This window comes from Stigmatopora nigra, chromosome 2, assembly GCF_051989575.1.
Source record: "Stigmatopora nigra isolate UIUO_SnigA chromosome 2, RoL_Snig_1.1, whole genome shotgun sequence".
In the NCBI taxonomy this organism is placed as follows: domain Eukaryota; kingdom Metazoa; phylum Chordata; class Actinopteri; order Syngnathiformes; family Syngnathidae; genus Stigmatopora; species Stigmatopora nigra.
In genome coordinates this window covers 15,841,540-15,866,603 of record NC_135509.1, presented here as the reverse complement: position 1 = coordinate 15,866,603, position 25,064 = coordinate 15,841,540, and the positions used below count along the sequence as shown (strand labels likewise).

Genomic DNA, 25,064 nt, shown 5'->3' with positions numbered 1-25,064 from the left:
CAAAAAAGTGCAAGGATCATCACTTTCTGGAGTGAAAGGCATGATTGTTTGTGACTGCAAACAACGTGTTGGTTGTGCGCGCTCCCGTGAAATGCGTGCGCTGGTCCTGAATTCGAGAGTCGGACGCGGCTCGTGCACATCGGGGCGGTTCTGCGTGGGTCTGCTGTGCTGGGCGTGGGCTTCACTCACTTCACAGTCCCCACTCCTCGTCCTCCTCTGCTTTCACACTGGAGCCACATTGTTCGTCGTGGTCGCATTTTGGGTCCAACCGATGCCCCTCGGAGCCCCCCCAAGTCGCCTACTGCTATCTATCTGAGGACAAGTAATAGATCATTCCAATTTTGGTGGTTTGAAGACGATCGGAAGCTGTACGGAGGCTGGATATCTTGGATTGAAGAGGGAACTTGAGTTGGAACATCTTGTTTTTACAACCCTTCTTCTTTAGAGGACGAAACATTGCTTTATTATACGACCGCTCATTGTGAGTAACGCACCAAAACACATTCCAGTGTCCGAAAGATAATAATGATTATCTATCCGCCTTTTGCAGCCCGTGTTGTGTTTTGCTGCTCATACATTAGCTAGCAATAGTGATATTTTAATGGAGAAAAAAATCCCCCTATCGTTTCCATTCCCACGCGTTGGTTTAGTTCAAGCGACGTGTGTGTTCCTAATAAATAATACATGAGTAATTCGTACTATTATCCTTCTGAAAGAAAAAAAAAACGACCCGGGTTCATCGTGGGAGGAGGTTAGTATAGATGTCTATGTCTGTTGTTCTTAAATCAGAATATGGAGGAATTCTCATGCATGCCGTTACAATGATTGCATTGTTAAAGAAATCAAAATCAACGAGATTACGTTTGTTGCTAACGGTGTGCTCTCAGATCGAAGGGAGGGAGACACCCTGTCACGCTGTGGGAAAACTGCAAATGTATCACTGCGGAAGTTGAGCTGCTTTACCAAGGTGCATACTCTTATGATGCTGCCTCCCTAAATTGTAGCAAGAGCAGAGGCTAACTGGGAGAAGAATGCTCAAATCGTGGCTGGTGGGATTCATTCATTCATTCATTTTCTGAAAAGGAGCCGTAGGGGGTGCTGGAGCCTATCCCAGTTGACCCTGTATCCATTGCCAGCCAATCACAGGACATGAGGAGATGACAACTGTTCACACTCACTCATAGCTAGGGGCATTTAGTGTCAAGTCAGCCTAACATGCATTATTTTGGGAATGTGGGAGGAAACTGGAGTACTCGGAGAAAACCCACGCAGGACCAGGGAGAACATGCAAACTCTACACAGTTGAATGGACTTGGATTTGAACCCAGGACCCCAGAACTGTGAGGCCGAAGGCATTTACCTGTCAACCACCGGGCAGTTGGCTGGTGGGATTCGTACAGCATAAACAGTATGGGTCCTGAGCGCAGTATCATCAGCATCATCAGCATCATAAAGATAGCAATGTTGATTATTGATTGATAAGTAAATACCATGCTGATTATTGTCAGGTGTAATTTGCAGTTTTATAGTGTTTGTGAGCCTGATGTGCGAAAATATCACATTGAAAGCTGTCCAACCATTTTTCTTCTACTTCTTTCTACACTATCATAATTGAATTGACTTGAATTGAATGTTTTCAGTGTGATTATACAAGTATAATCAGATTTAAAGATTCACCATGAAGTACAACAATAAATAATCATGATAAGTCATCAATAAATAAGTAGTCAACCTACATATTTAAGACAGCCAGTTACATTTCAGAAACTAAAAAAAACCCAAAGCAGTTTGAGGTTTTTTACTTTTTTTGTATTGTTACATTTCAGACATTTAAATGTAAAGCATTGTTTTTAAGAGGACTACATATCTACAAGATGATGTTGATCAATGTTTTGTGTTTTTATGCATTTCAGTGTTATTATGGTTAATCAATCAAAATATCAAATTAATAGTTTCATCTCTACTGGTAAGCTGACAAATTTGTAGGTTGCTTTTAACACCCTCACCTGTACTGCATCTAACAAATGACTTTTTTTCCCCCAGATATATGTTAATGTTGTCCTGGCTCTGTTCCAGACGTGCCTCTTAACTTATAAAGGATGGTGCTGGCCCTGTGGAATTCCTTGCACTTTAAGATTTTGTTCCTTTAATTAAAAATAAGCTTCTGAGCCCTAAGTTTACAAAGATTGATTATATTTTCAGACTTAAAAAAAACCAAGAAGCCAAATGTTTGAAATCTGCAAAGCTGTTTTATCAACATATGCATAAGGTTCTTTTTCATTTGGAAAACAATACTTTCCCTTTCACTGCAAATAAGTATCGACCTCCTTGAGTATTAGCCCCAAAAATGGCAGGTTATCTATTCTCTACGAAAGATATAATCATGGCCCAACTTGGAATTTCTTTCATATTCTGAAACAACATTTTTCCATTTAGGCAATTTATAAATGGAATATTTTCTATTTAAAGACATTCGTACGTAGAGGTACTATATTTTATTCAATAACTGGAATTAAAATAAAGTCTTGGAAGATTGCTCTCATACCATTGAAAATTGTATCTCTTATATTAAAGAAAACATTGGTTGTTCATTTTCTGAATGCCCCTCCCTAATAGAAAGAGTAACAAATTCCATTGATGAGCTCTTCATTGAGTCATGCAAGAATTGAGACTCCAGTGAATCAGCTGGATCAAGTCCAACTAGGGAGTACCCTAGAAGTGAACTGTATCTGTCATTCTTTTCAGTGGACATCTGGGCTTAACAACTAGTAGCCTGTGCCCAGTAGGAGAGTGATAAGGATTTTTATGAAGATATTCTTACTCATTCCCTGAATGTAATCAGTTAAATGTGCAACTGCAATATCAGGACAGGCTAACTAACTTGTTTTATGATAAGTACAATTTAGAAGGACAGCTCGACTTCCTTTTTAAATAAGCTTTGACAGATTTTAATTAATTGATCTGTATCTCAGGAGGGATCATATATGTTTCTCTTACAACAGTGGTCCTGCCTTGGAAAAAAAAAACGAATCGGTCAGTTTGGCAGGATTCTGTGTCTGATGATAAGCTGCTTGGCTCCAATAACCAATTGTCCTTTGTGGAGGTCAGCTGGCCCTTTCATCTCTGCAGTTTCCTCCATGGTCTTACTCTTACTCTGACCCTGTAGACAAAAGGTCACCTGCACACAAATTTTCAAATGTTGATTTGACACTCATTTCCAAATTGAAGCACAATATATATATGGCCTTGTAATTTTTTTCAGCCTTATTTTTTTTACAAGCGAATGGGTAGTGGAAAATTTTAGCTATTCAATGCCATTTGGAAGAATGTATTTCATTCATCATACATAAGCTTTCATGAAAGTATGAGTTTGATAGCTAGCTAGTTCATCCATCAGTCAACACTTGTTTGGATGCTCTCTGATGATGTCATAGAACTTCAGGAGGGTGCAGTAGCCGTCGGGGAGTCGTGTATTGGACTGGGATACCTCCCAAGGGAGGTTCTTCTTACCAACAACGCTCCATTAAATATCTATTATCTCTGCTGTAGGCTTGTGGCTCTGCCAGTATGGATTCTTTTACCAATTAAGCACTTATATTGAGAGCACAGAGCATACTATAAAAATTGTCCATTCTTACATAGGTTATGTCTTCAATGATGGTGAAATATCCAGTTTTACAGATCTTGGAAATATAGCAGTGGAGAAAGTTAATCTAAAAGTTAAATGACTCTTGTTGTCTCTTTCAGTCTGCTTTTTATATATGCGGTTTATTCCTCATATTCAGCCACTGTCCAATGTGTTCACTTTGGCAGCACCCTCCTAAAACTGTCATGTAAGATTATCCTCTTGGCTCATGCGGGGGTCTAGGGTTTCAAAACCAACTGTTAATTTCCCAGGCTGGCGGTGTCAAGTTATAAATAACAAAACACATACGTACTGTTAGTTATCCTTGCTCACGACAGAGCCATGCATAATATTTGGTAGTTGCATATGTAAATAAAGTGGTACCCCTACTTAGGAATGTTTCTACATATGAAATATTCAGGCTACGAAAAGCCTCAATGGGAAAATTTTGCCTCTCTTGCATCTATAGTCAAAGTGGCAGCCCGGGGGCCAACTATGGCCCGCCGCATCATTTTGTGTGGCCCGGGAAAGTAAATCATGAGTATTGACTTTCTCTTTTAAATCAATAATTGTAATTTTTTAATACATTTTTTTCTGTGTTTTTAGTTCAAAAATCATTTTGTAAAATCTAAAAATATATAGAAAAAAAGCAAAAATAAACATTGTTTTAGATCTATAAAAACTGAATATTCAGTTCTTTGAATCCATTTATTAAAAAAAATATCTAAATATTATATCTAAAATGGTCGAGTTGACATTAACTCGACCCGCGAACCAACCCGAGTCTGACACCCTTGATCTATAGTAAACCTCATCCAATCCAATCAAATTAAAACCATTAACTGGTAGCGGCCTCGGATCTGACAGGGAAGCACAACGTCAGCCTGATCCAAAGGCATAAATATTTTATGCAAAATTTGAATAGTTTTATCATTTTTAAAGGGTTTAGAGGGAAGTATTAAAGATTGTGGGACGATGTATGCTAATTCTTATGAAAATTACAAGTACTATCAGAATCACTTCTGGACCCAATCTATTTTGTAAGTAAAGGTACCACTGGAATATTAAATTTAAGTTTTCCTTACTCGATTTTACATTCAGTTTATTTACCAAAAATTATACTTATTTAAAGGTTTTTGGCAATTGCACTGCATTCACAAGTTTTCCATTAACCAAAGAAGAAGCTCGTTACAAGTGTGTATTAAAGGAAGCAAACATGGAGATAATTTTTTTTAAAAATTCATCTCCATGTGTTGATTATTTATCAGATACTGAGATGGCCTAGATTGAGAGGAGATCGCAAAGCTTTCTAGTTTCTGGCTTCAGTTACTGTGGGGTGGGTGTACTACCCTTTTTGATACCGCTTTTTTCTTGAAATTACAAGTATTGTCACAAGCATTTCAATATTTCTTTATACCTGTATGTAAATGTTTTCCCAAAGCTTTTAAATTCAGATGGATTCCTGTTATGGTTGCCGCTCAGAGTCACTGAATCTGTAAAGCAACAGTTTAGTGATGTAGGCTCTATTACTGCTACTTAATGGCTATGCCCTTCGTTATGGAGTCTACCTTTCAGTCATTCATTAACCTAAGTGAGCAAGTCATGGCAAATCTTATTTTGCTTTAGGCAGAGATTATTAGACGTCCTACTCAAAAGCAAATACAGTACATTTCATATTCTAAAGAACAAATTTGGGTTTACCCGTGTGCCTTTCTACATTTTTAAAAGCCAAAGTGATGTTCACCCCAGCTGTGTTTAAAATTAAAATTGTATTTTCATGCGCAGGTGCATTCATAAGATCAATAAATCATTCATTTGTAGTGAAGTCAGGGGAAAAAATACTCAGTACAATGGCTCTTTGGTCACAGACAATAATCAGGCTACTCAACCACAGCTGCCTCATTATTGTAAAGCGTTGTAATTCTTATAATGGATGGTGGTTGGTGCCTTGTGGATTCTATGGTTTGTTTCCCCACTCTAAGGAGCTGATCGGGGTTTCTGGGGGCTTGGAGCGGGTCCCCTGGTTTAGCTTCAGTCACAGGTGACCTATGAGGGGCCTTTCCCCTCGTCTGTTGCCTACACAGCATTTCCATACACCACATGGTTAATGTGCATATATGCCTCAGTACACTATTAATAGGCCCCACTAGACATATTGGATTTATCTTCTTGTACCATAATTAACAATGACACGGTGAATATTATAGCATCAATTCACTAATTCTCAAAGGCGATTAGTATAAATATGGATTCCCTACCTGTACGTACTTCACATCAATAGTACTGCTTATGCACTAACCATACTCTGTCTTACACTATTCCTTTTTGTCTTCGCAGGTTTTTTTTACAATTACAATTTTACAATATCCGTATGTTTGCTCTTTTTGTCCTGAAAACCTTTTAGTCATGCTGTGTTTTTGAATGAACACAACAATATATTTAAAAAAACGTAAACGGAATATTTAAAACTTACCTCTGGTACACCAGAATCTTTCCAGCACTAAAAGGCATTCTGATCTATTGATTATCTATTTATGCCTTTCCAAGCACCAGACCAGGGCAGGTTAAAAAGAAAGTGATACGATAAAGAGTAAATCACCACATACATGATGATACATTACAATATCGTATCTTCCTACAGCGATATGGGTCGTTAAGATTTAAAGGTTCTTCTGAAAGAGAATGACAATGATGGTTCAAATTTAGACATTAATCAATCAAGGCTGTTGATGAGGTTCATTGTCACTGTTTCCAAATGAATATTAAAAGTGACATGAAAGATTTAAGTCTTTATTTCATGAATGCAATAAAAGGTAAAATGTCCTTTACAATGTCCTGTGTTATGTTATGCTACATTTTGGTGGTTATCAGGGCTCAGTACCACAATGTTGCATGAATCCAGTTATTTTCATGTCCTTTTAAATTTATAGTGAGACAATACGAGACTTTTCTAATCCATATGTCAAACTGTCTGCAATCTCAGGGTCTCTAAGGGCCAGCAGCAAAATGAGCATAGAGGGTGGTCATGGTCTGCTCGCCCTAACTTGCATCTGATGTAATCTTGCTAAAGCTTCATGGAAATTTCTCCTCCTAGTGCTGACTCATCATGTACCATCATGCCTACCACTAGTCTGTTTTCAGGTCATTTTCAGGTTGCTGCTTTCTTACATTTGTGTTAAATTTGCGAAGACTGAGTCACATGGCACTGTACTTTATGTAATTGTAAAATGGTATGACTGCTTTGTCTACTCTTTGTAATGTTAGGAAATAGGTAACATGTCCTGCATTTGTAATTTAGTGGAAAAAAACACCAAATGTAACCTTTTTTTTTTAACTGTTAATCACAGTTTTGCTGACATTTGATATGCAGTGGAACCTCTAGTCATAATTACACAACCCAGTCGTTCATGCTGGTAGTAAACCTTTAACTTTAATAATTGTAATAATTGCAAATTTGTTCTTATAAAGATGATTAATTTCCAATTAAATATTTCGAAAAGGGCGACCATTCTTGGGTGTAATATGCCTTTCGCCTGAAGTCAGCTTGGATAGGCTCCGGAAACCCTTACGGGGATTTGCGATACAGCAGATGAATGAATGAATAATGAGGAAAAGAGAAACACAATTTCACATGACTTTATTGTAGTGTTTAGCACTTTTCCGATGTTCCATTTAATGTGAATATTTTAAAATCTTTCTTTATTCCAACCAGTATGTTTGAAATCAGTGAGGAAAAAAAACATCTTCCTACACACTGTTAAATAAATAAACACAAAGACCTCAGATATCAGATTCTAAATTTAGGAAAAGCTGCCCCTCAGGAATGTCAATCCTAGAAATCTCCCCTTTGTCATGTTCCTTTTTCTGTCCACTTCTCACTGAGCAGAAGAGAGTAGAACGCTGAGTACCTTCAGCACATTTTTAAAATTCCCACTCCCAGCTTCTCTTTCTCTCTCTCTCTCTCTCTCTCTCTCTCTCTCTCTCTCTCTCTCTCTCTCTCTCTCTCTCTCTCTCTCTCTCTCTCTCTCTCTCTCTCTCTCTCTCTCTCTCTCTCTCTCTCTCTCTCTCTCTCTCTCTCTCTCTCTCTCTCTCTCTCTCTCTCTCCCTCTTTCTCTCTCTCCCCCTCTTTCTCTTCCTCTCGCCCTTTCTCTCATTAATTTCTAATGGTAATATATTCTTAACTTAAGATGTTTTTTTTAAAATATTATTGCAGTATTTTGGGTTTGTCTCTATACTAAACAGCAACTCGTCTCTGCTTGCTTTTCTGCTCAGCTACTGCAGCAGTGTGCGTGAATGTGTCTGTGAGCCACCGCGACAACGATGACGGAGTATAAATTGGTGGTGGTGGGAGCTGGAGGCGTGGGCAAGAGTGCTCTCACCATCCAACTCATCCAGAACCACTTTGTGGATGAATATGACCCCACCATTGAGGTACAAATTTGTTTCTTTTTCCACTGTTTTTCATTTTCTAGCCTGAAACCCACTACAATTGAATAATTAAGAAGGTAGTAAGCAAGCAAAACAATTTGATATGAACTATTACGATAGCCATTCTGGTGGTGTGCATTTCTGGCGTTTTACATTTGCTTGGCTTGTAAACTAATCTGGTGCACAGAAAGTACTTGCAAGACAAAATCATTAGATATCATTATATACATTTTAGGATTCTTGCGAATTAAAAAAATAAGCAACACATACTTTCTTGTAAAAAAAAAGAGTTTGTCCCTCCCCGATTGGGTTCTCGTTTTCTCACCACGCCTGCTGCTGGACAGACAATGTCCTTTTTGTAGTGTTGCATTCCTGTCTACTATGCTGTAATAAACAAAGGGAAGGCACTCCCATGTTTTTGTGGTTTCACTTTGGAAAGTTACATACCAAATTGTTATCTCAACTGTGGTTGACCTGCAAGTGAAAAGTCCGTTAACCCAAATGAGAAACTAAGGACCAAGTCCATTGCTGTGAGCTGTACAACCCCTATTCCATAGAATTGAAGAGTGTGCTAAACATCAATAATACACAATAGGACAGTTAGAAAATCACGTTGAACCTATGTTTACCTGAATACACTACATAGACATTGCGGCTCAAAGGATCGATACATCCCTAGAATGTACCTTCCAAATTTCCTTTCGATCTGGCCATGATTAATAGAGTAGCAGTTTTAATTTGTGTCCTCAATAATAAGAACAACGTTAGTGACCTTTTGAGTCTGGCCTTGAGCGGTGTAAGAAATTTGAACAAGCCAAGACCACCTGATAGAACGCATTCAATCTAATGTATTGTGATCCCTGCAATCTCACGTCACAATGTGTACATTTACTTCTTTTAATCTCATGTGACCGGCATTCATTATTTCAATAAAAAAATTGAGCTATAGGGTTCTCTCTATCAGTAGTATATCAACACCAAAGATCCAGTTTGGATAATATTAAGAGAGAACTACACTAGTGATGCCCACGTCTTTTTGTGTGTGAGGCTTGAAACATTTTTATGTGGCTTTTTCAAACTTTTATGTGTCTGAGATCATCTCTGAAATATCATCTGCTATGTTTGCTTTGCAGGACTCTTATAGAAAACAGGTTGTGATTGATGGAGAAACCTGCCTGCTTGACATCCTAGATACTGCAGGTCAGGAAGAATACAGTGCAATGAGGGACCAGTACATGAGGACAGGGGAGGGATTCCTCTGCGTTTTTGCAATCAACAACACCAAATCCTTTGAGGACATACATCAATACAGGTGTGGCAAAATTGTAACAGTTGGCAAATTTTAACTTGGATATGTTCAACTTGAATAAGTGCATGGACATTTCTACGTGTTACACTGCGCCAGAGAATCAAAAGAAAAAAGTATTTCACTGTGTGCCAGCTCACTGCAGTAGTTGGGTGATGTCAGGCTGTAGCATTTAACACGGCTAGAGAAAGCCTCAGCCCCAAGTGGAGGATTGCAGCACCAAGCCAATGACATCGATCCTGACGCAATTAGGGGATCTTGAGATGACACTCTCAAGGACAGGAAGGAGGAAAGAGGGCAGGAGTACCCTATTCCTTCTTTGAAATTTGGATTTACTTACCGTATTTTCATGACTATAAAGCGCACCCTCAATGAATGACATATTTTCCATATATAAGGCGCACTGTATTATAGGGCGCACTGTCTATTTTGGAGAAAATTTAAGACTCTTAAGTGCGCCTTATAGTCGTGAAAATACGGCAATTGCTATTGACTTCCAGGTATGAAGCACTCACTACACAGTCACATCTAGAGCCAGCCATTGTTGATGTTTTGGATTTTTTTGTATAAAGTCTTGCAGTGGGGGAGGAGCTATATGATGGAAGATGTTGTAAACTTAGATGGCATCTGCATATTTAACAGTATTGTTTCAGTTCAGGCGTTTGTGTTTTTTTTAATATCCAACAGTGGTGGTTTTTCGTTTTTGGTTTTGTTTTTTTTCCCATATATAAGACGCACTGGATTATAAGGTCCACTGTCTATTTTGGAGAAAATTTAAGACTTTTAATTGCGCCTTATAGGCGTGAAAATACGGTTGTTATAATTCGCAAACTTCATTCAACTACTCTAAATAAAATCAAATATTTGAACACTAATATCTTTGTTATTGCACCAAAAACAGTGCTCCACATTTTTACTGTTAGAATGTTGTGAAGTCATGAAATACTAGTTTCTTTTGACTCCTATACAGTTACAAGTTGAAACGGGGTAAACAACATTAGTGGTGTTGACAACAGATGGTCTAGCTTTGTCTAATGTGGATGTGTCCTGCTTCTCTGTAACTGAGGGGAAGGAGCTAATAGATTGATTGGACCCCCTCCTATTTGTCAGCCGCTGGCTGCTGTAGCAATGAGGTAATGCTCTTTGCCGCCAGCATGTCGTCCATCTCCATCACTCCCACTAAGGCACACTCCTTCCTCGAGCACTACAGAGAGCCCCCCTGAGCTGATAGGAAATGTATCCTTCCTTCTCAAGGTCCTAGTGCTCCCTATTTTTTGATTTTGCTAAGGTGATACAGCTGCTCTTTACAAAACAGGGAGCTCTACACTTAAATCTTGCATTTTTGAGGGGAATTTAAAAAAAAAAAACAGCACAATACTGCTAATGTTTCATCATATTTCCTATTTGGTTCATGTACATCCTGCAGAGAACAGATTAAACGTGTGAAAGACTCTGATGATGTTCCAATGGTGCTTGTGGGCAACAAATGTGACCTCCCAGCACGCACAGTGGACACAAGGCAAGCCCAGGAACTGGCCCGTTCCTATGGCATCCCTTACATCGAAACCTCTGCAAAGACACGACAGGTACATAATGTCAAACTTCAATCCAGTTCATATGCTTATCATAAACCATATAATCGTTTTAATCATTTTTATTGCCCATCCAACCTAGGTCTGGATGATCTGACAAAAATGTCATTAACACAGCTCTTTTTTATCGTTTGATCACGATTATTATCACAATTTCTTCAAAGTATATATTAAATACCATAAAAAGTTGACTATTTCACCACATGTTATTTTCCTTATGTTAGATTTTAATTATTTCAAGTGAAATTAAACATGATATTCACATTTCCTTCACATTCTATCATTGAAAACATAATCAGATCTAATCAATGAAAGTGATCATATTTTGATATTATCAGCAACACCTAATTGAACATATGCCCACAACAATTAATTGTTTAAAACACATGACCAATTTTAGTACTTATGTCATTAATGGAAGCCTAAGAATTCAATTTTAAAGAAAAAATATATGTTTTGTTCATGTTCTCATGCCATTAAAAGTGTTAATTGTATTGGTAGAATTATGATGAGGATGCCTTGTGCTCCAGGCGTGACTCACATTCAGGTTATCACGGCTGGAGAGTAGAAACATATTTTAAAAAAGACTCTTAAGTATTGATAGTGGCATAGTTCTCTCCTATGACTCACTTTTATACATTATTTTCATCTACAAAACCGACCATTCATCAATCATTTAAATGGAAGAGCGAGTACTTTATTTTCCTCATATTATATCCTGATGAAAAGTAGTTGAGGTGATTGCCATGGTAACGTGACACACTTCTCCATGGTGAACTGTCCTGGAGGCTTTACAGTCCCTGAGGGGAGGTGTTTGTTATGCAACCCTCTTTAGATAAATTACATTAAAATTCTAATCAGTTTTCTGAATATGAACTCAAACATCTTGACTGTATTATGAGATCAATCATTTAAACGATAAAACATTAGTTGATGAATAAAACATAGGAAGTAATTGTTATTTTGTGTTTACAGGGAGTAGAAGATGCCTTCTACACATTGGTCAGAGAAATTAGGCAACACAAGCTAAGGAAGCTGAACCCACCAGATGACAGTGGTCAGGACTGTATGAGCTGTCGCTGTGTCATATCATGATGAAGGTGAGGCTACTTAGTTTCTATAGATGGGCTTATTTTACACATTTGGAAGTTCGCAAGGAGCAAATCTATTCCAGTGTATTTGATTTTTGCTGACATGAACAGCAAATTGGGAATGGGTGAACGTCCATTGGCCAAATATGGCTCAACTCTTGGTTAAAATATTGCAAATGTCAATAAGACACAATGTCTAGTGCAGGGTTGGACAAACTTTTCAGACCGGGGGCCACATTGACTTTAAAAATTTGACAGACAGGCCGGGTCAGCACAAGATAGGATAACATAATAAAAACTGCATCCGTTAACAGGACAAATGAAACATAAACAGAAAAAAAGGTACTAAAGTATGAACGTACTCATCACTCATCATTAAAGTAAAAAGAATAAAGTGCAAAGTAGAGTCAAAAGGGATGTATTAAGACATATTAAAATGTAATTTAAAAAATGATAGAAGGGCTGTAAAACACAAAAAAACAAATAAGAGTGGACAGAGCTACTGCCACTGGCTTCCGCGTGACGGCGCCATCTTGGGCAAAAAAATTGGACAACTTCGGCGGGCCGGATTAAAAAGCATAATGGGCCGGGTGTGGCCCGCGGGCCCTAGTTTGCCCATGACGCCATCTAGTGGAATGAAAGTATAACCAATTGATTATTTTCATCAAAAACAAACCTGTGGTCAGTGTCAATGTACTTGTCTCGGAAGGATAAAACAAACTCAAGCATGTCTTCCATGTCGTCACATTTTCTAAATCAAGTATTCCGATATGTATTTTAGTCTAACAAGCTTTATCTTTAGTGTGTAAAAGGTGGGTGTAAACACATAATAAAGCATTTTGAGTATACATATACAATGCCATTCATACATTTTACCCTGTCATCGTTCCTCTAGCACTCCTTCGCTGCTTGGAAGAAAATACTACAGCACAAGAAGTCACAGCAAGGACTTGAAAAGAGGAAGAAAAAAAAACTGAATGATAAAAAATTAAATGAACAATTGCAATTTTGGTCTTGCAAGAAGAAGCTGAACCAGAGCCCTTTTTATGGACAGGCGGTTATGGACTATTGCCTATGTGGGTGCCTGAATAAGCTTGGGCAACCGTCTTTTTTTTTCTTCCTTCCTTTTATCTTTTTGTATTTGTTTTCTCCTTGTCAGCCTGCAAGCAACAGCACTAATCACTGTCAACTACAACTTGGTCTTTCTGGATAACTAACTTATTGTTTTCAGTCTCGACACTGTCCTGCAGGGGGCTACTCGGGACCTTCTACTTTACGCTGAAATGCTTATTTCACAATGGGCATTAGTAGTCATTGGACATTTGTTTACTCTGGAACCACTTTTGTAACCCACTTCCGAAAATAAAATCTAGCTACCTCCCTTTAAAAGTGGAGGCTGACCAGGGAATTTATAGAATGTGTTGTTATTGTTTAATAGTTAGCCATGCCGCCGCAAAAGATGTGCATTTTGCTTTAGAACTGGAATATATTTTTGTGAGCAGATGATCCGAAAAATCACTGAGTACTATTGATTTATTTCAAAGAGCTACTGTAAGAATACTTCAAGACTTGACGATACTACAGTACTATAAGGCTTTTCCCTGGGTCAAAAGAGCAGGCCAACTCACCCCTTTTATTATAATTTTACTCAAAACACTAACTTTGAAATGGTTTTGAAAGACATACGAAGCTTTATTAAGCATTTCATCACTCAGTATGCTGTATATAAAGTGCTATAGTGCTAAAGTGCAATTTACTATATGGTCGAATTGGATTTTGTTTTTGTATATGTGGAAGGAGTAACATTGAGTCCATTAGGCCCTAAATCTCTACAACCTGCACAAATAGCAAATTGGACGTAAAAATGAAAGTCTGAGCTCTAATAAGCTGCCTTATGTTTTCCACAAGAGGGGTCTTTGTGGATATTAGTAGTAATAATAACAATTGATGTTTAAAAATCAGTAATGAGTAATGGTTACTACGTAGTAGATTGTTGCCGCTGCATTGAGATGCATATCTTTTCATTGATGTCCATCTTACATTGCACTGTTAGCAAGAGAGGGTACAGTGCATTTGCACAGTTGCTTCACCTGGAAAAATGTTCCTATTAGGATTGGAGCAACTTGATACGCTTGCACAGTTACACAAACAGGTTTTCGTAGAAATTGTTTATTTTGGAAAGAATATGCTATAACTGTTCTGTGTGCTTCTAAATATCATAACACATTTTTTAAGAAATTCTCATCCTTTACGGTGTCACACAAACACATGACATGCCTCGGAATGCTTCAACTTCTCACACACACACCTCATTACCTTCAAGAAACGTGTATACTGTACATGTATGTGAGTGATTAATATATGTAATGGATGCTGGATTATGAGGTGCGTGGCTGTCTTTCTCAATGCTGGCTGGCTTGTACTCAGTAGTACTGTGTTCATTTGCTACATTATTCAAAAGACTGCTCTTGCCTGTTTGTACTTGTAGCTTCTTATATATGCACATGAGAAGTTTTGCCTCTTGTTCACTTTGTGTGCAACCACAGGAAAGAAAAAGCATGTTTTGTTAAGACATGCACTGTACAGAAATTGAAACTGCAGCATATTGAAGTGTCTAAAAGAGAGGTTTTCTGTAGTATATAGCCAATAAAAGCCAAATTGCCTCACTCCTTTGCTTAATTTGTTGGAGTTAGTGACTGTAGTCCTTTAAAAATGCCACTCACATGCATCCCATGTGGACATATAGGAACGTCCCCAATGTCGAGCAGAGATGAGTTTATGTTTTCCCACCACACATTACAAGTCATAAATAGTATGAAATCCCATGCTAAGTCAATAAATATCCAGAACTGAAATGTGAATGTGTTTTTAAAAGTATTCATCTGTGTTTAGAATTAATTTAGGGCCACCTAGGTGGACTGAAATATTTTGCTTTTGTTGTCTCCCAAGTCCATATACGTCATTGCCACAATGCCACAAATCTATGCATAACATCTCATGGTTTTAGAATGTCTCGTATTGTTGCCGCATGGATACTTAGCCAGTAATTCCGAATCTACGTGTCACTAAAAGCGTGTACAGACCAGTGGAGGTTTGGACACCTCTATTTGCAATGTTCTCAAGGGCTTCCCTCTCCCTTGAACACTATAAAATGAAAGTATGGTTGGAATTTGTAAAAGATATTGTCTGTTCAAGCTATTTAAGATGTATGTACTCTTTAAAAATGTGTCAAATGTTTAGTGGGGCAGGAATAAAGATCTTAAGGTAAATAGGTTGTTTTATCTGTTGTCTGCTTCTTTCAATTTTGATCTTTGCTGCTACCAACTGGTGAGAGCTTGAACATCCACAAGGCTCTATCTAGTTAGTGTAGTTCATACATAATGTATTTTGTGTAACACAAATTAAACTTGTAAAATGAAGTATGGATATACCAATATCAAACTAATAAAACAGTGTCAATCAGTTCAATGCATTGGTTTTACCAACATCTGTAAAGCATAAACGACAGATACATTTGCCAGGATATACAATTGTCATTAGATATCAAACAACAAGGATATACAATTGTCATGAAATATCAAACAACAATTATAATGGTTATATTATTTCAAAATAACCTTAACTTTGATGTATTTGTTCAGGTGTCACAGCGCTGAAATGTTTGTTTGAGGCATGTTGCCAAGTTTTATGGTTTATAAGTCACCTGATCATCACTACTAACCTGACACTGCTCTCCTATTGGTGTTTAGGGGTCATAAAGTTGTATGCTTGCCTATAAATGTGAGAAAATGATAAAGGGTAGTAGTGTATGTTGGTGAGACAGAAAGAAAAGACGAGATCAATTCTTGGATTAAAATACAAGCATGACATCCTTCAAAAACAGCATTAAAAAAATGCTGCCAAAGGTAAGTGAATGAATGATAAGTGATATGTACTGTGTGCTGATATTATGGTAGGAAAACTTTAAATGAGGATCAGATCAACATTGTCATATGTAAATATTCTTTTTTGTGCTTGCTTTTTTTCTGTTGTATAGACATATCTTAGAAGTCATGTGGCGAATGAAATCTACGCTGCATTAATCCACTTCAAAAACCTTGCTCCAATAGTGGATAAATATAGTAAGAGAACACAAATTGAAAAAAAAACTAATTTGATTACAATGTCAAATACTGACATCAGTCATGTTGCTTTATACAGTTTACAATGATGGAACCACCAAAGTTTTGATGAGTCTAACAGGAACTATACCTATCCTTTTTAATGGTAAAAAAAATCCTTTGTTCTGATACAATAAATCCTTTCACAAGATGATAAATATACTAACTGCCCCTGTTAGATAAGAATTACAACATTCCCATAAAGGTGTGGCTTGAGGAAAGTTATCCTCAGTCAGCTCCCATCTGCTACGTCCGACCAACGAGGGAGATGGTCATCCTGCAAGGAAACTACATCTCATGTAATGGTGACGTCTTGTTACCATACTTAAAGGAATGGAAGCAGGTGAGCAGCATATTTGAGGGATTTCCTACCTTGCATAGTGTTCACATACCTTTCTATACCCCTTTCAGGGGAACTGTGACCTAGTGAGTCTCCTGCAGGTGATGGTTGCCACGTTTGGAGACAATCCCCCCATCTGTATGCGACCTTACCTCCAGCCATCACAAGCACACTGTAAGTAAATATACCCGTAAGCAGAAGAGTGCCAGCTAAAACCGTCAGAGCAGCACAGAGATGGTTGAGTTGGTTAGCAAGGCCTGCCGCATAGTCATTAACATGGACTTCATTTTCTTCAAATGCCCAATTCAGTTTGAGGATAAAATTCTGGTTTCCTTAGAACAAGGGTGTCAGACTCGAGTCAGTTCACGGGTCGTTTTAACGTCAACTCGATTTCACGTGGGCCGGACCATTTTAAATATAATATTTAGATTTTTTTTTTTATAAATGGATTAAAAGAACTTGATTAAAAGCCCTGAATATTCTGTTTTTATAGATCTAAAACAATGTTTATTTTAGCTTTTTTATATATATATATTTTTAGATTTTACCAAATGATTCTAGAACTCAAAACACAGATTTAAAAAATGCAATTATCGAGTTAAATGGAGGAAAATCAGGAAATATAATATACATCTATAATCTTCATTTAATTTGATCCTAAAACAGAAAGTCAGCGCTCATGTTTTACTTTCTTAGGCCACACAAAATGATGCAAAAAGTAAAGACACTGTTTGTCCTAGATATATTCATGTTAATTACTAGGCCATGTCTGATCAAATCTGTGATTGTTTATTATGGTCATGAACTTTGGACTGGAGTACTATAAATGTCTTCAATTCCTGTTCTTAGGTTCGCTGCAGTTCCACAAACAATCAAATGTGCTTTCTAGGTCGGATGGAGGTTTATATTTGTCTTTACTAACAGAAGATGGCCGACCTCTTCTTCAAGGAAATGAAACCAGCTGTTGATAGATTTCATTATTAATGTTTTGCTTGCACACAACATATTGTGACCATGAATTGAATGCTTTGATCGTCACTATACAAGCATAATGAGATTTCAAGCCTAAACATAAAGAACACAATAACAACAACAAACAAACAGACAAATAAATAATCAATAAATAATAACAATAACTAATGAATAAATTATCAATAAATAAGTAATACATAATAACAATAGCTAATAAATGATCTATACATAAGTAATAAATAATAGAAATAACAAAAAAATCAATTAGCAATAAATAAGTAATACATAATAACAATAACTAATACATAATTGATCAATAAATAAGCAATAAATAATATATAAATAAATAAGTCGTCAACAAAATGCTCATTAAGCATCAATTAAGTCATGTTCTTTACAACACTCATACTTTTTTAAATTTGACTGAAAATGATTTTGTCTTGAATAACGTTTCCTAACTCTGTAGATGGCAATTTGTTACAATAAATCTGAAACATTATCATAAATCTGTTGTCGCAAAGAGTTTTTTCCTTTTGACGTCATTGGTTACGCCGGAAAATGTCAGCTGTCAAACCGGAAATTCCGTTTGTTGTCAGTCGGCTAGTTTTGTGTTGAGCGTTTGCTCTTTGCTCCTATTAGTCATTTTCCCAATACTCGTCCCTTTATTATTTTGATCTGTGACAACAAGAAGAAAAACTTACTTTAATCTACCGGCTGTTTAGTTTTAAATAAAGTGATTTTGGGGGTTCAGTCAAGCCCAAGATTGCGCTACCACTAGCCTAGCATTTGCGGAATCCTAGCTAGCGATTTGCCAACTCGACGCATATTGTTCACCTTTCTCAAATAAACCGTGAACGGGAAACGATGGCGGTAGTCAACGAAGGCGCCCTGAAGAAAATGTTAAAGGTAAAACCGGAGAACATGTAAATACTCTATCACAGAATCCAAATCTAACATGGGAGCTATAATACTCTCAAGTTTTGTCATTTCCTAGTTTTTTAAAATGCTTTGTGTATGAAACGTCATGTGTTATAACGCTGCCATCAAACTTAAACCTGATTAATGTTGACAGTTTTAATATTGTCCGCAGCACAATATTGTTTTTCGGATTCTCTAACATTCCTTAGCCATACTGTTGTATATAGCTCATTCACGGCCATTGACGTCCATTGCCGTCCAATCCATTTGAACTCTTCGGGTGATAGTCATTATTTACTGCAGTTCAAATGAATTGGTCGTCCATTTTGCTTTCTGGTGCCCAGTGAGTAGAAGTATGGTACATATTTGTTCTACCTATCAATATTCTTGACACAGGGATTAAAATGGCAGCTGATAAAAGTCAACGTAGTATGGCAAATAAAAGAAACATGTTCAGCCTTTGTGAAGCGAAAGACTGTTTCAAGAGTGTGTAAGAAATACTGATTACACAGTAAAAAAAAAAAAAGAATGACTCACATGTCAAGCTTTTCTTTCTTGTTATAGGTGTTTCTATTGTTTTCAAAATACGAGAATCAAATCATTGTCTTTGTTTCTCCTTATTGTATTGCAGCAATACAAGTACAGAGACCTGACTGTTCATGAAATCACCAATGTCATCTCTCAGTACAAAGATTTGAAGCCTGTAATGGATGGCTATGGTAAGCTATCCTAGCATATTCATATTCAATTAAACCTCTTAGTCCAAACAGAACCTCTTCCACTCTTACATAATGCTGTCTGGATACCTTCAGGCATTCGTTTTCAAAATCTCATACAAAAATAAAACATCTTACCAAATCTGGTCAGGCTCAGGTTGGCTCAGAAAAGATGAATTCTCGGTGGTCTTTGTCGCCCAGAGGTTTCACCCTGCTTCTTTTTTATGTGCATAGAATTAGTACTTAGGAAATATTTTGCCTTTCCTTATCAATTCAATTTGCTTTCAGTTTTCAACGACGGCTCTGTAAGGGACCTGATGAGTTTAACAGGAACGGTGCCTGTAAGCTATCGAGGTAAAAAAATTGTCATGTTTTTTCTTATGGGCATCAGTGTTAAATTATAATTCATTATTATTCTTCAAGCTATATCAGTGGTTTTTTTTTACATTAAGGCTGCCACATTACATGTTGAAAATGATAAAAGTGACATTTCATATTTAATTTACCCCTAGGAAATGTCTACAACATCCCAGTTTGTCTTTGGTTGCTGGACACCTACCCTTTCAACCCTCCAATTTGCTTTGTTAAACCTACCAGCACAATGATGATCAAAACTGGTAAACATATCGATGCCAATGGAAAAATCTATCTACCCTATCTACATGAGTGGAAACATGTAAGTATATTAGCCATGCAAATTCATAATTTACACAAATATTGGATCCTATTGCATTACATTTTTCTTGCCAATATGCATATAATAAACCTGAAACAGTCAAACTCATAAAAAAAAATAGATTTGATCAATCACGATATATATTATAAATTGTCATTGCATTGGTCTCTTTGTATTTGCAAAAAAACTGCAAAGTGTAAAAAAAAAAAAATCTATTATTTTCTGAAACTAGTTTGTCCCTAGGAGACATACAAACCAGTTCAAATAGATTGGACATCTGTCGCAGTCTAATGCCAGCCAGTGTGAATTACAATTCCACGAAATGTTCAATTGTTCTTTTTTTCTCTCCATTAGTGTGCCTTTCATATTTTCCTCTTTATTTTCAGCCTCATTCAGACCTGTATGGCCTCATTCAAGTAATGATTGTGGTGTTTGGAGAAGAGCCTCCAGTTTTTTCTCGCCCTACCACACAAGCACCTTACCAGGCTTTTCAAGCTGCTGGACCTCCTAATCGTGAGTGCTGTTGTTGTTTTTTTAAATTTAATTACTATCTCCCTCTCCCATGACTGAATTACCCAGTTTAACACAAGGTGGAGCTCATTGACTGCAGTAGTGTACTACGTAAAATTATTTGAAAATCCCTGATTGGCTCCAGCACAAACATGGAAGAAAGATGTTATTTAATTTCTTTCTACATAGATGGGTGTGACTGCAGCATGACTGGTGATAACTCGCCCTCGTTCCCAAATATTACAAAATTAAGATCATAACCCTGCGGCAGGGTACGATGAAATGTTATTTGGAAATACCTGACTGTATAACGTCGTTGTGTGTATTCATTCTCTTACATCAGCTTCTTATGTACCCGGCATGCCCGCAGTTTCACCTTATGGCCCAAGTCCAAACACAGGGTAAGATTTTCCACAATAACGTGGTTGTTATATTTGTTTGACATGTGTGCGCACTTTACACCTTTTTAGTCTTATACTGTCCAACACATTTTTAAAAAAAAACTAAATAGTTGAATTTTCTTTGCAGAGGTTATCCAGGGTATCAATACCCGGGGGGCAACTCCTACCCAGCTACATCTGGTCCTACACACTACCCCACCCCAACTCCTGTGTCCACAGTGGGTATGTATTACATGTATTACCATGTCTAATTATGTCTCCTATCATGACATGTATGATTAAATTTTAGTCAAAGACAATGATAAAAATCAATAGGGTTGGGACCACGACGGTATAATATCAACATACTTGAGTTTATTTCAAGATATAGCGCCCCGATGGGTGACTGGTTAGCGCGTCAGCCTCACAGTGGGGGACCTGGGTTCAAATCCAGGTGGGTCCACCTTTGTGGAGTTTGCATGTTCTCGCTCGGTTTCCTCCCACATTCCAAAGACATGCATGGTAGGCTGATTGGTCACTCTAAATTGCCCCTAGGTATGAGTGTGCACGTGAATGGTTGTCTGTTCCCTTGTGCTCTGCGATTGGCTGGCCATCTATTTAGTTTCTCCCCCCGTCTCTGGCCCGAAGTCAGCAGGGATAGCCTCCAGCAATCTCCACGTCCCTAGTGAGGATAAAGCGGTTAAGAAAATAAGATGAGATGAGATATATTTCAAGATCACAAATGATCTGCAGTGCAATAGTTTGTGAACTGGTGTAATAATTAGTTATGGGTGCAAAAATTAGTAATGAGTGGTAAAAGGGGTTCCTTGACTCACTTGGTGCTTGTCACTTGATTTTTCTGGGTCCAATACATTTTCGAGGAGTCAGTCAAGGCTCTATTACTAGTTCCTTGGCTGACATGTATCACTTTGTTACATTTCTTTGAAAGTAACCACTGTTACTAACCACCAATTTGCTGAGTTTGGACATCATCTTGTGGGATCTTAAGCATCTAGAAAGAACACAAAAAAATGTGAAGTGATGAAAAGAAACCATGAGTTGGTACGTGGTGGCAGAAATAAAAGAGAATGTTCATTTTGTTATTTTTGCAGTTATTTTTGTATGGATCATGATATTAAAATATATATAATGTAATAAAGCATCTAATGTTGTCCAAATTTAGCTGTTTGACCTTCACACTCAAACTCTCAAACCTCTAACCCTGAGTCTGACTTTGGTGGTATGCTGAACCCACAGTGAAAGGTCATCTGATGTAACTAGAGTTGGTAGAATTAAAGGCCAAGAGGACGTACGGTATGGGCCAGAGAGTGGTTGTATGTGCTATATTTTGGGACGTAACAGAAACTCCACACAAAGACTGACCTGTGATCAGCTGTTTTGGTGCGCTGGTGAAACGCCAGTGAACCATCTGCCACCTGGAGAGCTTTTGGTAGTGTCTTATATTTAGTAATGTCACAACTGTGACATTTGTAGTGCTGATTCAAGACTAAAGTATATATGGATGTAGGGTTTACTCTAAAGACCTTTTCACGCTAGCAAATCTGAAAGGTCAGGCGATGGCGGTGCGTGACGACGGGGATTGCTGCGAGCCTGAGCCTATTCAGGAGTGCTGACATAGCAGCATCTGAGCAAAACATGGCGAGGATTTTACTAGACTCAAAATGGAAGTCTTCAAAAGAAAACCATTTTCATATCTTTTGAAGAAAGATGTCATTATTTCAGACAAATGGTGTTCAAAATGCTAGTAATAAATGGACAGCAGAAGCCTGGAACCTACCTAATCTTAACACTGGAAGTGCTTAATCTTTTGTCCTGCACACTATCTGTTCCATTGGTTCATTCAAATGAATGTATTATTGTTTTTCTCAAAAAGGGGTGGAAGAATAAGATATTTGGAGTGAAATTAACCATGACCTTGTCTTGTGTAGGCTCCAACAGAGACGGAACCATCGGCGAGGACACCATCCGTGCATCTCTGATATCAGCTGTTAGTGATAAACTTCGCTGGAGAATGAAGGAAGAAATGGACAGAGCTCAGGCTGAGTTAGATGCTCTCAAACGAACAGAAGAAGACCTCAAAAAGGGTCATCAGAAACTGGAGGACATGATCTCAAGATTGGATCAGGAAGTGGTAATTTTTTCCCCAATTTTACGACATTCACCCACAATACGGTTCATTAGTCCATGATGATAATGGTACTTTAAATACCCTCCCCCAAACGTGACAATTAAATATTCTTGGACCAGGCTGATGTCGACAGAAACATTGAGTTGCTGAATCGCAAAGACGAGGAACTGAGCGAGGCACTGGAGAAGATGGAGAACCAATCGGAGAACAACGACATTGATGACATCATTGTGCCGACGGCCCCCCTGTACAAGCAGATCCTAAACCTGTACGCAGAGGAAAACGCCATTGAGGACACCATCTTCTACCTGGGAGAGGCCCTCCGCAGGGGAGTTATAGACCTAGAGGTTTTTCTCAAGGTGGCTATTTCAACACTCTTTTGAGATAACAAATGCACTCTACAGTGTTGTGCGTCTCTATCAATGCCGATTCATTTCCTTTGTGTTGCAGCACGTTCGCGTTCTCTCCAGAAAGCAGTTCCAGCTTCGCGCCCTCATGCAGAAAGCCCGCAAGACTGCCGGCCTCAGTGACCTCTACTGAGTGACACAAGCAGGCAACCAACATGGTTTCAGGTCCTCTGTGCTTTCCCTCTTTCCTGTATCCCACCTTTTATTGGGTCACAGAGCTCTTTCGATGCTCCTAAGATTTGTTCTCTGACCTTGTTCAAACCAAATGCTAGAGAGATTTTCAAAACACACACATGGGCTATCCTTTTAGCCAGGCCCGCCTTGTTTGTTGAGTAAGCACAAAGAGTCGGGGGTTCTGGGTTAAGAGCACCCCGGGGATCCCTTCGTCGTGAAAAGGTTAAGCTCGGATACGAATTCTGAAAGTGGTTAACCTTAAGAACACCCTTGATTTAGTGCTGCATGCAGCCTGAGCCACCCCGCATTCAGAGGTTTGTGTTTCTATTACGGATATATTTGTATCCATGAACCTGTCTTGGTTTTTACTGTTTCTTTTTTGGCTTCTTATCGTCACACTTTGATTTTACATTGTCAGCTGCTCAGGTTAGCCCTCAAATTTGACTGTTTGGCTGCATAACCCAATCATGTACAGTAGCTCTTCTACCCTGTACAGTATCTCTCTGATGACAATTTTTGCAAAGGGCATCCACTTTTTATTTTTTTTCTGCCCACTCTGTCATTTCTGGTGAGATATTAGATGTCAGTATAAAACTTTTTTTTGTAAAGGTTTGGAGCGTTATGGGTACTAATGAGACTATTATACTAATCATATGTTAAGTTATGACAACCCTCATTTAACTAGCCTTCTACTTAATGCACTTTGAAATGTATCATAGAATATCTGCTGTTATTTTTTGTTTCCAATTAAACCATTGATCATCTTTTGTATCTGTAGATTTATGTAAATCGTGCAAATAAAAAAAAACGTCTTGTTTGATGGCAAACTGTCACAAGATTTTTGTTTGCGCTACAAATGAAGTGAAATGAAATAGGGCGGAGACAGTTCATTGCGAAAAATCTCCTGACCAGGTTAGATCTAGAAAATGAGTTGCCATAGTAACCGATGAGTTTTTGTTGTATGCCTTTTTAAAGTAGGCCTGAGTCTCCCCCTCGTTCCCAGCATTTTCCTTAATACAGAGGGTTTCTTTAAACCTGCTTTGTGAAATGGAACCTAGTAATATTATAATACTGTGTTTTTTGTTGAGCAGAATGATCACCCTACAAATGCTGTTTGTCTGATTTACAGTTACAGGAAAGGTAAGCCTAGGTTATTGCTTCTACAATAACATTTTTTTTCCTCCACCCTCCAGTGAATAATTATATTTTTCAATTAAACTTTAGTTTTGTAGTAGTACATAGTTTAAGTAGAATTAAATATTTGGATTTACGGACCCTGGAAAAAAAATACGAATCTTTAGCCCTTGTGGATGTTCAATTCAGATGCTCAGTTTTATGCATGAGCTTTTTCCAGGTAACCCATTTTACTTTTACATCCCTAAAAAATTGTCTTAGATACGAGTGTGAGCGTGTATGGTTGTGTATGATTGGCTGGCAACCAATTCAGTGCCTCGACTCTTGCCAACATGCCTCGAAAAGGCTCCAGCATGCACGGAAGAAAGATGCTATCTAATCTCTTTCTACGTAGATGGGTGTGACTGCAGGATGACTGTTGATAACTCACCCTCGCTCCCAAATATTACAAGATTAAGATCAATCCCTGCGGCAGTGTACGATGAA

General features: G+C 37.9%; 3 protein-coding genes across 3 annotated transcripts; all 3 read left to right on the top strand.

The window, feature by feature from the left end:
* Positions 1–120: 120 nt before the first annotated feature.
* LOC144193299 (GTPase HRas) lies at positions 121–15,311 on the top strand. Its single transcript, XM_077712106.1, has 6 exons — positions 121–481; positions 7,898–8,056; positions 9,187–9,365; positions 10,786–10,945; positions 11,927–12,051; positions 12,938–15,311. Exons 2-5 carry the CDS (start codon positions 7,946–7,948, stop codon positions 12,044–12,046), a joined length of 570 nt encoding a protein of 189 aa, XP_077568232.1. The 5' UTR covers positions 121–481; positions 7,898–7,945; the 3' UTR covers positions 12,047–12,051; positions 12,938–15,311.
* A 559-nt stretch (positions 15,312–15,870) lies between these two features.
* On the top strand, positions 15,871–16,724 carry LOC144209504 (tumor susceptibility gene 101 protein). Its single transcript, XM_077735862.1, has 5 exons — positions 15,871–15,947; positions 16,079–16,163; positions 16,243–16,308; positions 16,382–16,545; positions 16,614–16,724. The coding sequence occupies exons 1-5, from the start codon at positions 15,906–15,908 to the stop codon at positions 16,722–16,724; spliced, it is 468 nt and encodes a 155-aa protein (XP_077591988.1). The 5' UTR covers positions 15,871–15,905.
* A 1,353-nt stretch (positions 16,725–18,077) lies between these two features.
* On the top strand, positions 18,078–24,271 carry LOC144193297 (tumor susceptibility gene 101 protein-like). The gene is made up of 10 exons (XM_077712104.1): positions 18,078–18,420; positions 19,064–19,151; positions 19,437–19,502; positions 19,661–19,824; positions 20,211–20,337; positions 20,678–20,735; positions 20,863–20,957; positions 22,664–22,866; positions 22,983–23,222; positions 23,314–24,271. The coding sequence occupies exons 1-10, from the start codon at positions 18,379–18,381 to the stop codon at positions 23,401–23,403; spliced, it is 1,173 nt and encodes a 390-aa protein (XP_077568230.1). The 5' UTR covers positions 18,078–18,378; the 3' UTR covers positions 23,404–24,271.
* The last annotated feature ends 793 nt before the right edge of the window (positions 24,272–25,064 follow it).